At 24.4% G+C, this 17,886-nt stretch overlaps 1 protein-coding gene across 2 annotated transcripts; it reads left to right on the top strand.

Annotated features, from left to right (window-relative positions):
• The first annotated feature begins 11,849 nt into the window (after positions 1-11,849).
• Positions 11,850-15,069, top strand: LOC145831726 (PRELI domain-containing protein 1, mitochondrial-like). 2 transcript variants are annotated; one of them, XM_082939038.1, is made up of 3 exons: positions 11,850-12,103; positions 13,811-13,941; positions 14,466-15,069. In XM_082939038.1, exons 1-3 carry the CDS (start codon positions 11,877-11,879, stop codon positions 14,720-14,722), a joined length of 615 nt encoding a protein of 204 aa, XP_082795164.1. In that variant the 5' UTR covers positions 11,850-11,876; the 3' UTR covers positions 14,723-15,069. The 2 variants fall into 2 exon arrangements, with proteins under 2 accessions (XP_082795164.1, XP_082795163.1); XM_082939037.1 differs by having other exon boundaries at positions 14,463-15,069.
• The last annotated feature ends 2,817 nt before the right edge of the window (positions 15,070-17,886 follow it).

Raw genomic sequence — 17,886 nt, 5'->3', positions numbered from 1 at the left:
TCATCATTTATTATCATGCTGATTTTTGAAAACTTTTACATGAATAATTGATGACTTATTACTTTTTAGGTATTGACTTGTTTCTTTAAGGTATTCTAACTTCAAAGCTAACAGATTATTTTTTGTAAAGTTTTTCATCAATAATACTGTAAATTTCGGTACTAAATCTTTTATTTTTCGTTGATTAAATTTTCAGTAGTTTAATATATCGTTTTTTTTTTAATTAATAGTACTTTACATACTAGACTTCAATGAGATTCTTTTTAGCAACTCCAATTTAATTTATTAACATCAGATCTAAACTGTGTTTTTGAATTTATTTAAAAGTTTCAATTATTGTGTTTACTAAACTAATAAATTGACTTTCCAATTTCATTGTGATTTTTGTGTATATTACTATTTTTTAAATCTTATTTGAAATAAAATTACTAAATTTTTGAATGTTGTTGTTTTTGTAATACTTTGTTTTGACTCTTTTTAACTAATTAAGTTTATATTTAGTTAAGCATTTTAACAGTAACTTTTTTTTTAATAAAGTACGTATTTTAAAAGAATTCATGATTCAGTAAAATTTTTAAGCTAAACTAGTAGCAATTCAAAAATCTTCACAAAAGATAAGACTTTTTATTGTTTAGCATTGTAACAGGAAGGCTCTGCTATAAAAGTTTTGTTTTACAAGCAAAAATTTTAAGAGCTTGCATCTAATAAAAAATTAACCGTTTTAAGTTAAAGTTTTACCAATAAAAAGAAAATTTTCAGTTACAAAGTTAAGCAAATAAAACAACATTTTTTGTTTTATTTTTACACAAACAAGTTTTAACAATCTTCTCCAGTTTGTATACAGTTGCAATAGTACATGAAATATTCATAAACTTGTGCAAAAATTGAATTCATCCAATTTTCAGTATCCTAAGAAAGTGTACTAATTATTTGACTTATATTAAGGTAAAGATATTATTATTCACGTTTATAAGCATAATTCATGCAAATATTTTAAATGTACGGTTTCCTTGTAAAGTTAATTCTCTTTTTTTGGTAGACTTTGAGATTCAGTTGCATTTTTTTTTCGCTTGATATAAAAAACACCTTTTTTAACTTTTTTAATTCATTTACGTTTAAAACAGCTTATGTTTTATTGCTATTGTTTTATTTAGCTGTTAATACACTGAAGAAAGTTGTTGAAATATAATTTTCAAAAATAAAATGTTGTTTGATTTGTATTAATAGAATTGATAAACATACAGAATATTCAGAATTTAAAAAGCTTACTTTATTTTGGTGATTTTCTACACAAGTTTTTGTTTTGATTTTTTTTTAATTTTATTTTGAAATTAAGCATTTATTTTCAAAACGAACTATGAGTGTTTCATTTTTTATAACACCAAGTGTTAGTTATTTTTTAAGAAAATATTGTACATTAAAGCATCAATAAAAATTAAAACACATGATTTATGTAAGATGAGTTTAGGTCTTCATTCTATAATTGGAAAAACTCAATTAGTATATTTTAGTGCTTGCATTACATAACAACAATACTTTTTACATTATGTATGATAGAATTAGATAAAATACTTTATTAGTATTAAGAACATCTTTGTTTAAAAGTTATACTTTTGCTTAACTATAATAAAATTTATATGTATTTTTTAAGCAGATGATAGGATATTTTAAGATATTATAAGTAATACATTGTTAATAGTTTCTTTTTTAGTAACTTTTCACTATTAAATGTACTTGCAAAAAAGTCCGAATACTAACGATCATAGAAACGTTTAGTTTATGTTTCTTATAAAACTTACTTTCGATAAAAATTTTGAGAATGCACTGTTTGTTTTTATCATGCGATTGTGACTTTTTTACGTTAACATTATTAAGAAAAAATTCCTCTTTGATTTGTTTGCTAAATGTCAAGCTTCTAGTTCCCATCTGCATTGTGATTGAATGTAAACATTAAGTTTTATTTTTGATTAGACATGAAGGTTTTCAAAGTATAAAAAAAATAATATTTGCTTCTTTCACAATTCAGCTATTGTTAAAGAAGTATTAAGTATCCTTCAACGGTTTTCAATCTTTTCACCGTATAGTAAAGTTTAAAAATTTTTTGTTTGTCTCTCGCCTTAAAAACTAGTTTTTTTTCCCAAAGTTTCCATGAATAAGTGCTTAGAGTTTTTCTAATGGAAACAAAAATTTCTTGAGTTAATGAAATTAAGATTTATTGAATTGTACCCTACACATGTAAAAGTTTCAAACTTTGTTATTTCTAGATAAAAATTAAGATACTTTGTACTAATTAGGAAACTAATACAGTACTAATATTCAGTGTTTTTAATTTAATACACTATAAGTCATGTTTCCTAATCTCAATTTCGTACTCGCCCTCTTGGAAGGCATTTAAAAAATAATGTCCCTAATGAAACATATCCTATACTATACAATTTGATAAGATATTAGGTTTTAAAATTAATTACCTATTTAATTTTTCGTCCCTTATAATTTATCACCCCCCGTATCCGAAATCGCCTCAGAAAAGATATCGACTTCTTAAGAAACCCTGCTCTAAATAGTCTAGCTTGCAACGCACAGAACTTTTTTACTAAACTACCGTAAATAGTTTATTTTCTATGTATCTATCTACAAATATGTACTTTTAAAATTAGTATGTCGAAAAAAAACATGTTTAGATATGAAATAGCTTTTTAAACTTTGCAAATCTAGATATTACGACATAATTTTCTATTTAAGTTTTGTTGGTTTACTTAGTAGCAACATAGATAATTATAGACAAGTGTTTAAACTTAATGCGCAAAACTATTTTAAACCTAAAACTTTTTAAGCTTTTAACTGTTTTTAAGGAAGTTAAAAAAAAGGCAAATTTAAAAGAAAATTTTTATTTATTTGTTAGTCAGGTAAAAAATGTGAATTAATTGTTTTACTAAAAAGAATATATTTTTCATTTTATTAAAAATTAAAAGTATTTTGTAGTTAGAATTTATTTCTGTAAGAGTTAAATTATTGCAAAATTTTATTGTAAATCTGGTCTAAGTTACAGCCTTACAGTTTTTAATATAGAATTTTATTTAATCACTGTTTACACAACGCCTTAACTGTAGTTTCTTGTGTGTTTCTCATTAGTATTAAAACTTGTTTTTAATTTGCAAGCGGAACTTGTTGAGCAACGAAAACAATGTAGAAATAAGAATATTTTAAATACTTTTAAACCTATTACCAGCTTTTTAAAACTTACAATATATTATACTCTAGTTTAGTTGTATGCTTATAGTATTCATATAAATGTACAGTAACTTTTCTTTTGACTTGTTTACTAGTAAAAAAGGGTGGACAACGTACAGTCTAAGATGTGCTTTTTGCACGAAAACAACAAACAAAATTAGTGTTTAAAAATTTTTCAAGTCTGCAGTTTTATCTTTTGTACACATCAATTCTAATTATGATATAATTTTACTTTATAAAGTATGTTTTTAAATATTATAGTCAAAACTTCTAAATTAAAACTTTTTTAACAAATCCAGCCCGCGAAACTGCTTTTCTGGTGAATCAACTCTTGCCGACAAGAAAAGTAGAACAATTCTTAATTTTTAAAAGTTGTTTAAATTTTTGGTAAACAAAAACAAAGCTTCTTTTATGTAAATAACAATAATATTTATAGTGTCATGCTTTAAATGTTTGGAGCGTTATCTCAAAAAACAGATTGTCATTTATTTATGATGGTAAAGAATTCTAACAAATAAGATTATGTTCTTTAAAATGTTAAACTAATCTAAACAGTTTTTAAGAAAAATTTAAAGAGTTTTTTTTTTGTTTTTTCTAACTTTTATTTTAATATCAAAAACCTCAATAACTTTTATATACTATGAAATATAAGGAATAAAGTTTTACAGTATTTACAAATATTAAAAAAAAACATTATTTTAACAAGGAAAGAAAAATAAACTTAATAAAAGAAGTACATTTAAAAAAAAATTTAAGAGGTATAAAAATATTAATATATTATTTAATAAAACGTAATAATAGTTATACTTTTAAGGTACAGCGATAAATTAAAATTGCTAAAAGTTTACAAAAAACTCTGTTAATTTTTCGTTAATAATACTTTTTTAATGTTAATTGTACTTAAAAAAAAACGGGGAAACTTAAAAAAAGTTGGGAAAATTTACGATCATAAACAACATTTAGTTTTTTTTATAATAAGAATTTTTATCAAAAGGTGTGATTATACAATGACTTTATCAGCTTAAGAAAGTAAACCTTTGATTTTTTCAAATTAAAAATTCTAAAACAACTTTTTTGGTTGTTTTACTTCCTAAATGCTGAAATATTAGTTTCATTTACATTTATCTGGATGTCAACAAAACTTTCATTACTTGTAGGAAGATAGTTTATCAGGTATAAAATGTTTTCATTTGTTTGTTAAATAGTTAGTTTTAGTGTTCCTCAACATTTTCTGTTTATTTTTATAAGGTTAGCAAAAAACCTGGAATCCTGAAAAAAACCTTGGTTTTGACAATTTAGGCTAAAAAAATATTGAATTCAAGAAATTTTTAAGAAAACAAAATATCTAATAGTTTTTAAACAAGAAGTGTTACTTATTACTAGGTAAATAAAAAATATATTTTATTAGTACCAAATACATTGTGTTTAAGTTTTAAATTTAATAAATTAATATTGTCAAGACACGCGATAAAAACTAGCTGAATTTTTAGTAAAATAAAACTTCTATAAAAAACTATAAACTATAAATACCCCTATATCTAAATAAATGCTAATTGTTAGTAAAAAAATAGTTTTTACTGTATGAATAAACAACTTAGTTTTAACAAGTACAATCGTTTTCTTTTCTCAACTTTTATAGATCGTTAATAGCTTGTTTAATTCAAATACAGTTTATCAGTTTTAAAAATCACAATAGTTTAAAAATAATTACCCGACTAATCTTTTTTTGGTAAATACTATAAAAAGTATTTTAATATGTGAATGAAAAACTCGGTAAGATGTTCAAAATTTAGTATTAATATTTTTTTATTCACAAAATCTAAGGGTTGTATAAATTAAGAATAGTTTTCAGTGTAAGAATAGCAAACTTATAATCTTTTAATAATTACCTTATTGTAGTTTAAGGGCATAGGGGGTTGGGGATAAATACCTTTTTTTTAAATTTGATCTAATTTTGTATAGTTTTTACTAAGCTACAAGATGCTTTTTACAGATCTTAAAAATTCAAAATAATTTTTGAGATATAGCCGGTCAAAGTTGGAGGCAACAATAGGATCCTTTTAGGAGGCGCAAACTAAAACAGCAAATAACTAGAAATCAATAAAAATCTATCTCCTCCTACGTTTTTTGAAATAACTACCTCAAATTTTCAGGAAATGTTCCTTGCAATATTTATAAAATTGTGTCGGATAACTTTTTTTTCAAACTAAAAAATAGAAATTTTATATAAAAAACAAAAACAGTTTTTTTTTTGTTTTTTTGTTATAAAATTTTTGTTTTTTTAATTTTTTTGAAAATTTTTTAGACATAGTTTTCTAAATATTGCAAGGAACATTTCCTGAAAATTTGAGGTAGTTATCTCAAAAAACGTAGGAGGAGATAGATTTTTATTGATTTCTAGTTATTTGCTGTTTTAGTTTGCGCCTCCTATAAGGATCTTATTGTTGCCTCCGACTTTGACCGGCTATATCTCAAAAATTATTTAGAATTTTTAAAATCTGTAAAAAGCATCTTGTAGCTTAGTAAAAACTATATAAAATAGGATCAAATTTCAAAAAAAAAAAAGTGTTTATCCCCCACCGCTCCCATGCCCTTAAATTACTTAGCGAGAAAAATTTTACCATAAATTAAAATTTATCATACAAAAATAATTTTTCGCGTATTAAACTTGTTACAATTATTAGTTTATGAATAGTTTGTTGCTTTTAATTTTCAAATGTTTGAACTTTAATTTACGTATTTTAAATCATATCCTGAACGTGTAGTGAAGTCATAAAAATTTTTTACACCTACTTATTTTGTAGTTCCGTTAAGAACATCCTGTTTTTGTGTTAGTAACAAAAACTAAGTTATACTTTTTTATAAAAACTAAGAAAATTTTTTTAGAATTATTTCATTATGAACTAAACAACGACATTAACTAAAATTTATTTTTGTTTTACAAAAGTTAGATTTACAGCAGAACCAAGTATCAATTTTAGACAAATAACAATTTACAATAAAAATTTACATTTAACCATACGCTTATCGGTAATACAATAATTTTCACTTAAAACTTGTTTATATTTTACACAGGAAAGTTGTTGGTAATGAATAACAATTTTTACATAGGTGTGCATTTTATTCTAGACTTGTTTGAACTTTGATTTTTTAAACCTATTGCAAACTTTTGAACCCAATTTATTATAACAGTTTAGAAATACAAATAAGCTGTTTATTTATATCTTAAAAATATCGTATTTTTGCCATTAATATTACATAAAACAAAACACAGTTTACTTTTTTTCTGGGTAATAACAAAAATTAGTTTCGTAAAAAAATGTGTTTTAAAACGCTTTGTTAGTACAGTAGTATTTGAAGCGTTATCTTGAAAAGTACTTGTTACAGTTCGGGAATGTAAACACGTTGACATATTATTCTAAACTTTATAACATTAAATTTTCTTTTTTATTGGTTTTTAGGTAAAAATGAAATCATATATTTGTTATTTCATACTATTAATAATAAAAACATTTTTAAATTATAAACTTTAAGTTATAAAAGGCTTAATTTAAGAAAACTTTTAAGTCTGAAAAAAAATAAATAAATAAAAATGTTAAAGCAAAGGCATAATTTTGACAAAGTTAAAAGGGTAGAAGATATAAGTAAATACATAAATAAGGTATAAATTAAGCTATTAAAAACACAAAAGTAAGTTGGTTGCTTTTTATAAATAGTTTATTTAATTTTAATTTATACATCTATATGACTAAAATCTAAAAATATTTTTGAAACAAATAAATTAACTTGTTTTATTAACTTTAACTAATTAACTTTTTGAAAAAATAAATCTAGTAACACTATTTTTTTCAAACTCTATACCTTTTGTAATAGAACTATTATTTTTATTGATACCATAAACATAATGATTTTGGTACGTAACGAACTATTGATGTCTATGTTCACATACTATAATACAATTTTTGTGATAACAAGTGCACAAGTAAACTAATCTTTTAACGTTTATTTTAGTTTTAAAGTTTTTCATTATCTTATTGTTTTTTTTTTAGTTGTTTGAACTAAAACACTTTGTGGCATTTAGATTTTATATAAAAGAAAAAAAAACACTTTATTAAAAAAAGTTTTTAACATTTTATAAGTTTATTAATTTCCGAAAATTAATTTACAAGGGTAAAATTTCTATCTCAACTTTAAAAACACAAAATTTTTAAATTTCAAAACTCCAGAAATAAGAGTTCTGAATAAAAAAAGAAAAATTGTCTGTTTCAACTTATAATTAAAATTTTGTATAATTTTGTGGAAACTTTATTTTAATGTGTCATATTGCCAACTATAGTGTTTTGTATGTTTTGTCTAGTATTGACGAATTAAATTCTAAAAAATAAAAGTTATATAACAGCTAGATTATTAGTAAAAAACTGTGCTTTAAAAAAGTAAGGAAAAGAGGCAGAAAGATTGAGATTTTTTTTGGCAAGTTTATTCAAAAACTTTTACAAATATGGTGTTTAGAAATTTAATATATAAGTCCTGGACAAGATGCTAAAAGGGGAAAGTAATACTTTAAGGTCAGTCTAAATTAAAAATTTTCTGAGTCATCTTTTTTTTAGCTCTTTTTGTTTTTTTATATCCTTATCCCTAACCCACCTTACCCACCATTTTAAATATTAATCAGAAAATGAAACTTTAATACTAATATTGAAAATAACATGTAAAAATCTTTTTTATGCAGATTCAGCAAATAAGAAATCAGACTGACATCTTACCAAAAGGGTTTTTTCATGCACCAGCTCCTAAAACTAAATATTTTGAGCGCTTTTTTTGTCGTTCAGTAAACTGTACAACTATATATATATATATATACCTTTAAGTAGGCTAGCCGTTAAAAGGTATTAATGTGGTGTGTTGTACGGCTCAAACTCGATAACCATAATGTTTTTTTGTATAATAATTGCTTAGACCAAACTTTTTGAGTACTTTTTTCGGTTTTCAATAAGCAACATATATTATAGGTATTAACAACTAAAAATGTATTTTCAAGTAAAATGAATATTTTTTTTATAAAGTCTTATCTATTATAATAAAATACAATATAAAAAGTAAGAATGTAAAATATCACAAAAATATTTTTACTAGTAAGTAACATAGTTTAAGCTGTAACTGTAGGTTTAATTTTTTATTCTCAAACTTTTATGGTGTTTCATATAAGTTTTTAGGTAACTTTCCCAAAGTTACAATTCAATAAAATCTTACTATCTTAGTTACATTAGCTAAAATATTAAGTTAACTTATAACACTTTGGTGGCTGGCATATCAAGAAAACATAATTGTATATGACAATATAATACCTTAGTATAGCTCAAAGCTACATTATTATTTTTTTTTAATAGCAACAGCTAAGGTTAAATATTTAAGTATCTTTAAAATGTGTACTATAAATAAAATTAGTAATTACCTAGGTTGATGTCGCACCAACATCAAGCTGAAATTATATTGTATTTTATGTCTGTTTTAACCATTATTTTAACCTAGAAGTCAGTGTTAAAAGCCTAATATGTTTAATCTAAAAAATAGACTACTTTTTATACAATTTGATCTTATTTTATATAGTTTTTACTAAGCTACAAAATGCTTTTTACAGATTTTAAAATTCAAAAATAGATTTTGAGATATAGCCGGTCAAAGTTGGAGGCAACAATAGATTCCTCATGGGAAGTGCAAACCAAAACGGCAAATAACTAAAAAACACTAAAAATCTATCTCCTATGTTTTTTGAGATAACTACCTCAAATTTTTAGGAAATGTTCCTTGAAATATTTAAAAAGTTCTGTCAGAACAGAATTTAAAAAACAAAAATTTTATACCAAAAAACAAAATAAAAACTTTTTTTTTTTTTTTTTATATAACTTTATATTTCAAATTCTTTCAGACACAATTTTCTAAATATATTAAGGAACACTTCCTAAAATTTTGAAGTTGTTATCTCAAAAAACGTATGAGAAGATAGATTTTTAGTGAAATAGTCTATTTTTGCTGTTTTAGTTTGTGCTTCCCTATAAGGAACTAGTTGTTGCCTTTGGCTATATCTCAGAAATTTTTTTTAATTTTTAAAATCTCTAAAAAGCATCTTATAGCTCAGTAAAAACTATATATTATAAGTTCAAATTGTGAAAAAAGTGTTCTACCCAATATGTAAATACAATTTAGGTTAAAAAATCTGAAATTAGTGGTAGAGAGTACAGCACATTTTTTTGGTTATACTGTAAAGTTCACATCCAAACATATGATTTGGATATGTTTTGGCTTCTTTAATAAAAATTCAATAAAAAAATCTAAGATTTTACATAAAAAAAGTTTGCACTCCAAAAACAATTTTTTTTTGAGCATACCTCAAAAATCACATTTTATGTTTTCTTGACTTAAATAGTAATAAAATCACTTTTACATGTCATAGACTTATAAATTCTATCTTAAATGAAAGCTCACTTATACTTAAAAACATACATTTAAAGACACTTAAACTGCTTTTGATGTATTATTCAGTTATTCTTTCTTTATATTGGGTAAGAAACCTCTACAATCAATAATGCATCAGCGTTTGTTGGTAAAGAACACAGAGAGCGAGAACACCGTCCTCTGAAACAAGAGCTTTAAGTTTAGAAGTTTTTCCTTGTGGGTATTACCATTTACTTAAAAAAGTTCTGAATTGTATAACACTTCAGATTTTATGACTTTCTAAAGTAAACTAACTCATTACAAACAATAACTTCTGTGTTCTTTACCTTAATAACTTACTTCATTTTGATCAGGATGATATTTTAAAATAGAATGCAGCTCTTTCAAGCTCACTACAGGCCCACCCTTACTTTTACACAGTTTGAGACACTTCTGCACATATTTTTCTTCCCATTTTTCAATTTTTTTAAATATGTTTGAGCTTTAAATTTGTTTGTACAGTTACACATTTTTGCTCAACCTCATTCAGAAAATTAACAACTTTATTAAAACTTTTTTCAGGTTTAGTTTGGAAAGAATCAGGTCCAAGTAATTTAAACTTGTTTCTTATACCTTTTGCTGTGAAGTGTTGGTCCAAATTTAGCAAGGAGCCTTTCCTTTTCTAAGTTATTGGTTGGGAGTACGTCTAGTTCTTGATCAGTTAATAAGTTGAACTCAGTAGCACATAGTTGATTCAACAAACAAAACTTTTTAAATCCTCATTCTTTACCTGATTAGCAATCAAAACTTGGGGGCATAAAAAGTGCTCATTAATGCATTGCTGAGATCTTCATGCAGTTTAGAGGAAATACTTTGAGAAGGTATCTTAAAAGCTAATCTCAACAAAGTGTAAAAATGCTAGTGTTACCTTAAGAGTAAAGTGAGAAAGTGCTTCAAGTTCAGTTCCTAGAAATTTGGATTCAAGCAGTAGTTTGACAACTTCCACATGCTGATTGTTTGTGTTTCATTTATAAGCATTTAAATAAATGGAAAGCTTTACAAAATAGATGAGGTAGAATACCCAAGTTTAGTAAACCTGCGTTTGTGATAAATTGCAAGTAATTTACTTGGTTCTCTTAGTTAAGAATGTAAGCAAAAAGATCTGTTTGATTTGTGCAAAAGTGAACCCTTAAGCAAAATTTACTCTTTGTGCAAAAGTGTTTTTGTGCTAACATGTTGCTTTGTTTAAAGGTGTCTTTGTTATGGTTAATTTTGCACAAGTTACAATTTTGCACAAAAGTAAAAAAAATATATATACATGAAAAAAAAAAATTGATTAATTAAAAAAACAAAACAAAAACTAGTGACCAAGGGTAAGGGTTAAGGGTAACAGTGATAGTAAAAATAAAAAAATAACTAATAAAAATTATCATTTATAAAAAAAAGAAAAATAAACAAACTAAAAAAAAACTACCAAAAGAGGGTAACAGTAATAATTGAAAAAAAAAAGTTAATAAAAAAAGAAAAATAATTAATATCAAAATATATATATATAAGTTACCAACTGACAGTAAGGGTTAGGGTAACTGTGATAGTAAAAAAATAAATAAATAAACTAAATTAAAATAAAATAATTAAATTAATAAAAAAACTCAAGAATAAAAATAAATAAAAAATTCAAGCTGTGCAAAAATGTCTTCGTGCAATTTAGTCCCCTCATGAAATTTTGTGCCCTCGTGCAATTTTGTTAACCCCTCACAGGTTAGTTTTTGTTTATACAAAATTTTTAGCCTTAAAAAGTGGCATGTTCGAATTTTATAACCTTTTTTGTCTTGATTTTAATTTTCTATTTAAGAGGAACAAGAAAATCTGTACTCAATAAAACCTGTAATTAAGCCATAAATTCTGTAAAAAAAAGCTGCAAGAAATTTCAGTAAAACATCTAGCCAACATATGTATGCCTTCTGTAGCTTTACTGCTGATAATACTAGAATGAATAAGTTTAGTTATGACTCAATTTAACTGATATAATTCATCATAATCACATACTTTTATGTTTACTGGAACTATTTAAGACCAAGTTTTATCTCTTATTAAATATATTAATAATTAATTAAATATAAATTGTTTTCTATTTTTCATAAACTTTTTTATTTTTAAAAATACTAAATTTCTGTAGAATTTAAGAAAAACATTAGTAATAAAAGCATATTATGAGTAATGAATGTAAATACAAATCTATTGTGGACGTTTTTAACTTTACTTGGAAAGAGGTAGTTTGTGGATTTTGGTTAAAATATCCCAATAAATTTAGCAAACATGTTCTTTCTGAAGATGTGATTGAAAGAAAAGTTTTGTCTAATGGAAATCTGAGAACTGTGAGATTGTTGGCAAAAACTAACTCTATTCCAAGCTGGGGAAAGTATATTTGGAAAAACAGGTGTGATATTAAACTAAAACATTTTTCTTAATAGAAACCTTGATTGTAGGTTGGTTTTTTTTTCTCATCCATAACTGTTGAATAATAAAGGAAACTACTTTTAAGTAATTAATATTTAATTTTTAAATTTATTTATTTACAAAGGCAACAATGTTTCTCCCCTAATTTTTAAATAAATAAATTTAAAAATTAACTTTGTCTCCAAAACCAAAATTGTCGAGATCTGTTGTGCCCAAGGAATAATGCTTGCATATATAATTAATATTAAAATTAGATTAATAAACTTATTAAAGTATAATAAAATTAAACTACAACTTTGTTTTAAGTCATGTTTTTATATCCTCTTTTTTTTAAGCTTATTGATTTTTTTTTCAAGTCTTTTTGTTTGAATTAAACAACATTTATTATATATAGTTGAATTCATTAATTTAGGTATATTATATTAATGATATCTGATAGGGTTGCCACTTTACCTGTAAAAACCTGGAATTTGAGAAATTTAAAAAAAACCTGGAAAAACTTGGAATTTTGAACAATAATAACCAAAACAACCTGGAAAAACCTGGAATTTTAACAATTTTCACATGTTCAGTAGTAAAATTTTGATTTGACTCAAAAGTCTATCATATAAATAAATAGTTTTTGTCATCATAAAAAAGTATATTTATTATAAAAAATATTTGAATTAGCTTTACAGTATTTTTTCAATGTTTTTATACAGTTTAACTCAGTTTCTTACCTTAAACTTAACTTTAAACTAAAAATAGATCCAAAAATGTGTACTTTTTAAAACCTGGAAGAATTTTGGAAAACCTGGAAAAAATTTGAAAAAATGAGTGGCAACCCTGATATTGGAGATAAATCACTTTTAGTCTTACTTTTTACATATATAATTAAACTACCAGTAAACTTTTACAGTTTATTAAAGTTAACAACAAAGTTTACGAAATAAAAGTTAAATAGTTTCTTAGGCTAAAAACAAAAAAAAACTATTTTATTAAAAGTTTATCTCCTCTTACACTTTTTGAGCAATATTTTGAAAATTTCTGAGTCAGAAAGTATGAAATTTATAAAATATGAAAAACAAAACTTTTAGCTTAAGCTTTTTCCTTTAAATAAATAAAATCATTGACTTTTTTACCATTTGTAAATAAAAGAAATTTAGATAAATTTGTTTTTTAAATACTGCAAGAAAACCTTCTTGAAAACTTGAGGTCTTTAGTTGAAAAAATAATAAAAGAAGATATATTTTAGTTTTTCGGATATATGACAATAAAAATACTGTGATCAATAAGTTTATTTTGGTAAGTTTTCACTGTATTATAATATTTCAGAAGTTAATTGAAGTTTCTGCTATCTATAAAAACTGAGTTATAGTTCAAACTTTAAGCTTTCATTTAGAATTTATGTTTAGTTTGTGAAAAAAATGTATATCTTCCTACACTCTTAATTAAAATCTTTATACAATACATACTTGGTTATGAGTAGTTAAATAGCATATTCTAAAATTATTTTATATTTTACTCAAAACTATTATACGAGTTTTTTATTAGCATAAATCTATTAAAGCAGTGTATTTAAATCTTTAGAAACCAATTAATTTAAGTAAAAATTTTATAAGCTTTTTACTTTTTATTAGAAATTTTAAAGTCCTTAGTTGTTAAACACAAAAAAATATATTTATGTTATGTAATAAAAATTTAACAGAAAGAACGTGGTTTACATTGTAGAAGAATCTATTGTTGATCCTTGCAGTGAAAAAATGCAAGTCTATTCATACAACATTTCTTACAAAAATGTTATGGAGTCTTGTGATAAACTGACTATTACTTCTACAGGTAATTTTGGTTTAAATGTTCAGATTGTTTTAAAACTTTAAAACAGTCTGAGAACAATTTACTGTTCAAATTTCTGTCAAAACTGTCATATTTACATAATAAATTAGAGTAATAAAGTAAAGTTAAAAACATAATTTAGAATATAGATTTATAATTTGTATATATTAATGTATCTGTTATTCAAAAGGTTATATAAAACAAATCATTACTTAATAGTTTGATGAAGTGTTGTTTATTCAAATTACAATAACTAACAGATAAACTTTTAATTTAAAGGTGTTTAAGGTTTTTTAATGAAACTTTTTTATTTTTAGTGTCTAAATCTAATTAAAAGGCGCAGACGTAAAAGTAGAAAGTCTTTTTTCGGAAATTTTTGTTAGGTCATCTATATACTTAAGTTAGAATAATGTATTTTTTTTACTTTTTAAGGACACCTTTAAAATTGATACTTAATTTCGCGAATAATGATTCCAACTCGAGCTTCAACAATCAAAAACTTACTTGTCCTTAATAACAACCAGAAGGTGTTAAAGACGAGAGCAGAGTTCTGCGCGAGGGCTGGATCAGCTCGCAATTGAAGGGGTTCCGCAGCGTCATCAGGAACTTCGGCATCCAGCGGTGGAAGAGCAACGGCAAGAAGGCCACCGAAGGCTTCATGCTCGCCCTGCAGGAGCAGAGAGACGCCAAAAACGACAGCAGTTCCCATCAGCCGCCACCGAAAAGCACCGTCAACGACCTTCTGAAAAACTCTCCCGTCAACTTTCTCAAAAGCACACAGTAAAACTTGCACTTTTAAATCTAAAAGTTAGTTGATGACTGATTGGTAGTACAGTTGTTTTGTTTTTTTCGATACCAGTGTCTACGTTTTGTCCATCATGTAATTCGCTTTTGTTTTAGTTTTAAATGTGAATTGCCTCATGCAGTTACTAGTCGAATGCTTTTTGGGCTAGATTTTAGTAAAATTTTACGTTTGATTTGTTATAGTAAATTTATTTACCATCGTAAATTAATTAGCAAATAAAATTTTATTTAGTTTATAATTTAAAGCTGTTTAAGCTTCGTATATTACTTTTATTATCTCAATTGTTTTAATAGTCGAATTTTGAATCAATAAAATTGAACAAAATAGCTAAATGTTTTTAGTAATTTAAGTCAAGTTAAAAAGTCTATTTTTGCTATTTTACTCAGAACTAGAGTTATATTTAAACTGTTACTAGTTCAGGGTTGCAAAAAAAAACTTGGATTCTTAGAATTTGACAATTTAGGCATAATAATCCTGTAATTTGAGAAATTTTGAAAAAAAACTGAAACACTTTGAAAAATTAAGTTTTAACCCTTTTTACATGTGAAGTAACGAAATTTTAATAAGATACAAAAAATCTATCATAAAGATTAAAAAAAGTAGCATTTAAAAGGGATTTACAGTACCTTTTCAATGTTTTCATACTATTTAATACAGTTTTTTACGTCATAACCAAGTTTATACTAAAAATAGACCAAAAATTCATTTTTTAAACCTGGAAGAAATTAAGAAAACCTGAAAGAACTTTACCAAAAACCTTTGGTCACCCTGCTAGCTTAAGATACTTTTTTTAAAGTATGACAATACAGAGTCAATACAATGCCATATAGTGTGGAATTTGACAACTTAGGAAAACAAAAACCTTAAGTTTTTAATAATTCTGCAAGTAGAATAATGAATTTTTTATTTGATATGAAAAGTACACCATATACAATAATTTTGTTTTTATATTATTTCCAAAATGAATATAATCCACATTATGAGTTGCTAATTCTATTAGTACTTAAATACTATTGTATTATTAGCGATCACTCAGTTATGATAGAAAACACTTCAATAAAAGAATGAACTAGTTTTTTTTTCTTTTTACTAAACTCAGAAACAGTTTATATAGGATTTGTTTATACTTATTGAGGTTAAATCTTTGTTTTTAACTGTTTTGATATCAATATAATGTTATTTATAAATTTCTCAAAGCTGTTTGCATTAAGTAATAAAACTAAGCTTTAAAACTATATAATAAAACTCCTATTTAAACTTAAAAAGATATTTAATAATTATGTATATTGAAGTATATTAATATTCCTCGTAACAATAAATTTCAGCAATTAACTATGTATAATGTAAATAATATTCAATATAAGTATACAACTGTTTTAAAAAATATTTTAATTACATCAACGTAACAGAGTAATAAAATAAAGAAATTAATTGTCATACAATATGTTTTTTATTTAGAATAAATAAATATTGTTCAATAATACTAATTACAATTACGTATTATTGATAGTTTTTAGTCATACTGAATAATTTGTGTTAGTTGTCGTTGATGGTATATTATTTATGCAAACACTATGCAGTTGACATGCTAGGGGTTTTACAGCTTTAGCAAATTTGACTGAAGATTAGTCACGTATACGCGTTAGTATGTACAACTTTGCTATGTGCTAAAATAATTATTCGTTATCATACACTGAAAACATATATACGTAGGAGGACTGTTACCTATATATATTAACGAATTGCGCATAACAATGTTTTATATACTTACACGTATACGTGACTAACCTTTACTAATATTTGTTAATGCTGTGAAAAGCCCAGCATATAGTTTGCATAAATAAACATAAATAAATTTAGTATTTGCATAAAAAAAAAAATTTTTGCATAAATAAATGTATTTCAGGGCGTGCCTAGGCCTTTTTATGTGGGGAAACACAACTTTTTGTTAAATAATGGAGAATTTTTTATAGTAGATTTAAAGAAAACACTCTTTAAAATGATGTAAGTATCTAATAATCTACTTAAATGTTAAAGTAGTTGATTGAACATAATATACGGAAGCATTAAAATGTAAAACAATTATATTTTAATTATGTTTAAACATGAATAAAAAACAGTTTATAAGTTTCAAACAGGTATCTAAAGGCAAAAATTAACTAATATTTGCTAAAAATGCGATTTTTTATTATAAATTAACTTTTGGTTGTTAGTTTAAAACAAAATAAGTTAGAGACAAGAATTAAAAGCCAAAAAACTAATATTTGTTAAAATTGTATATAGTGTAAGTACATATTAACTAATAGTAAAAACTTTAGACTACTATAAATTCAAAATAAAAAGTTTTGGATAATACGTGAAAAATTAATTATTTAGTTTTAAACAACTTTATTTAACTGATAAAAATAGAAATTTCACTGTAGAAAACTACTTTATTATTTCATTAAATTAAAATATTTTAAGCTGATTTTTAATGTCATGGCAGTGTAATTGAAATTAACTGTTTAGTCATTACGCACCTTGTATGTGTTTAAAACAGTAAAGGTCCCAGGACTGAACCTTGTGGCACTTTAATGTCAGTGATTTTACAGGATGAAATATTTTCCCGAAAGCTCACAAACTGTTTTTAATAAATTATAAAATATCTTACCAATTGATACATTTTTCCTTTTGTTCTGTATATAATATTTTTTGGAAAGTTATATTACAGTATCAAAAGCTTTAATTTGATCTAGTAAGACTGTAAAGTACACACTACTTCAACTCAATCAATTTAGACAGAACTTAATTTATATCATATCTTACCAATTAATACATTTTTCCTTTTATTTATTTTTTTGGGAAATGTTATTACAATATCAAAAACTTTAATAAATCTAGTAAGACTGCACACACTACTTCAACCGTATCAATTTAGACAGAACTTATTCAACAAATTAAACAAAATTCTTAGATAGTAATAATAGCCCTAAAAAAAGCAAATACTCGTATAACTGTAAAAGCAATTTGCTCCCAAGTACTAAAAGATTAACTTTTGTCTTTGTAAAACTCTTTGAGAAAAATTAATATTTTTTATAAATAGCAGATGCCCATGTGTATTTATTAAGTAACTGCTATATTTATATGTCCTAAAATCAGTTAAC

Source organism: Thalia democratica, chromosome 3 (assembly GCF_965202585.1).
Source record: "Thalia democratica chromosome 3, ktThaDemo2.hap1.1, whole genome shotgun sequence".
Taxonomy (NCBI): domain Eukaryota; kingdom Metazoa; phylum Chordata; class Thaliacea; order Salpida; family Salpidae; genus Thalia; species Thalia democratica.
Note: the sequence above shows the minus strand (reverse complement) of the source record. Positions and strands in the feature narration are given on the sequence as shown.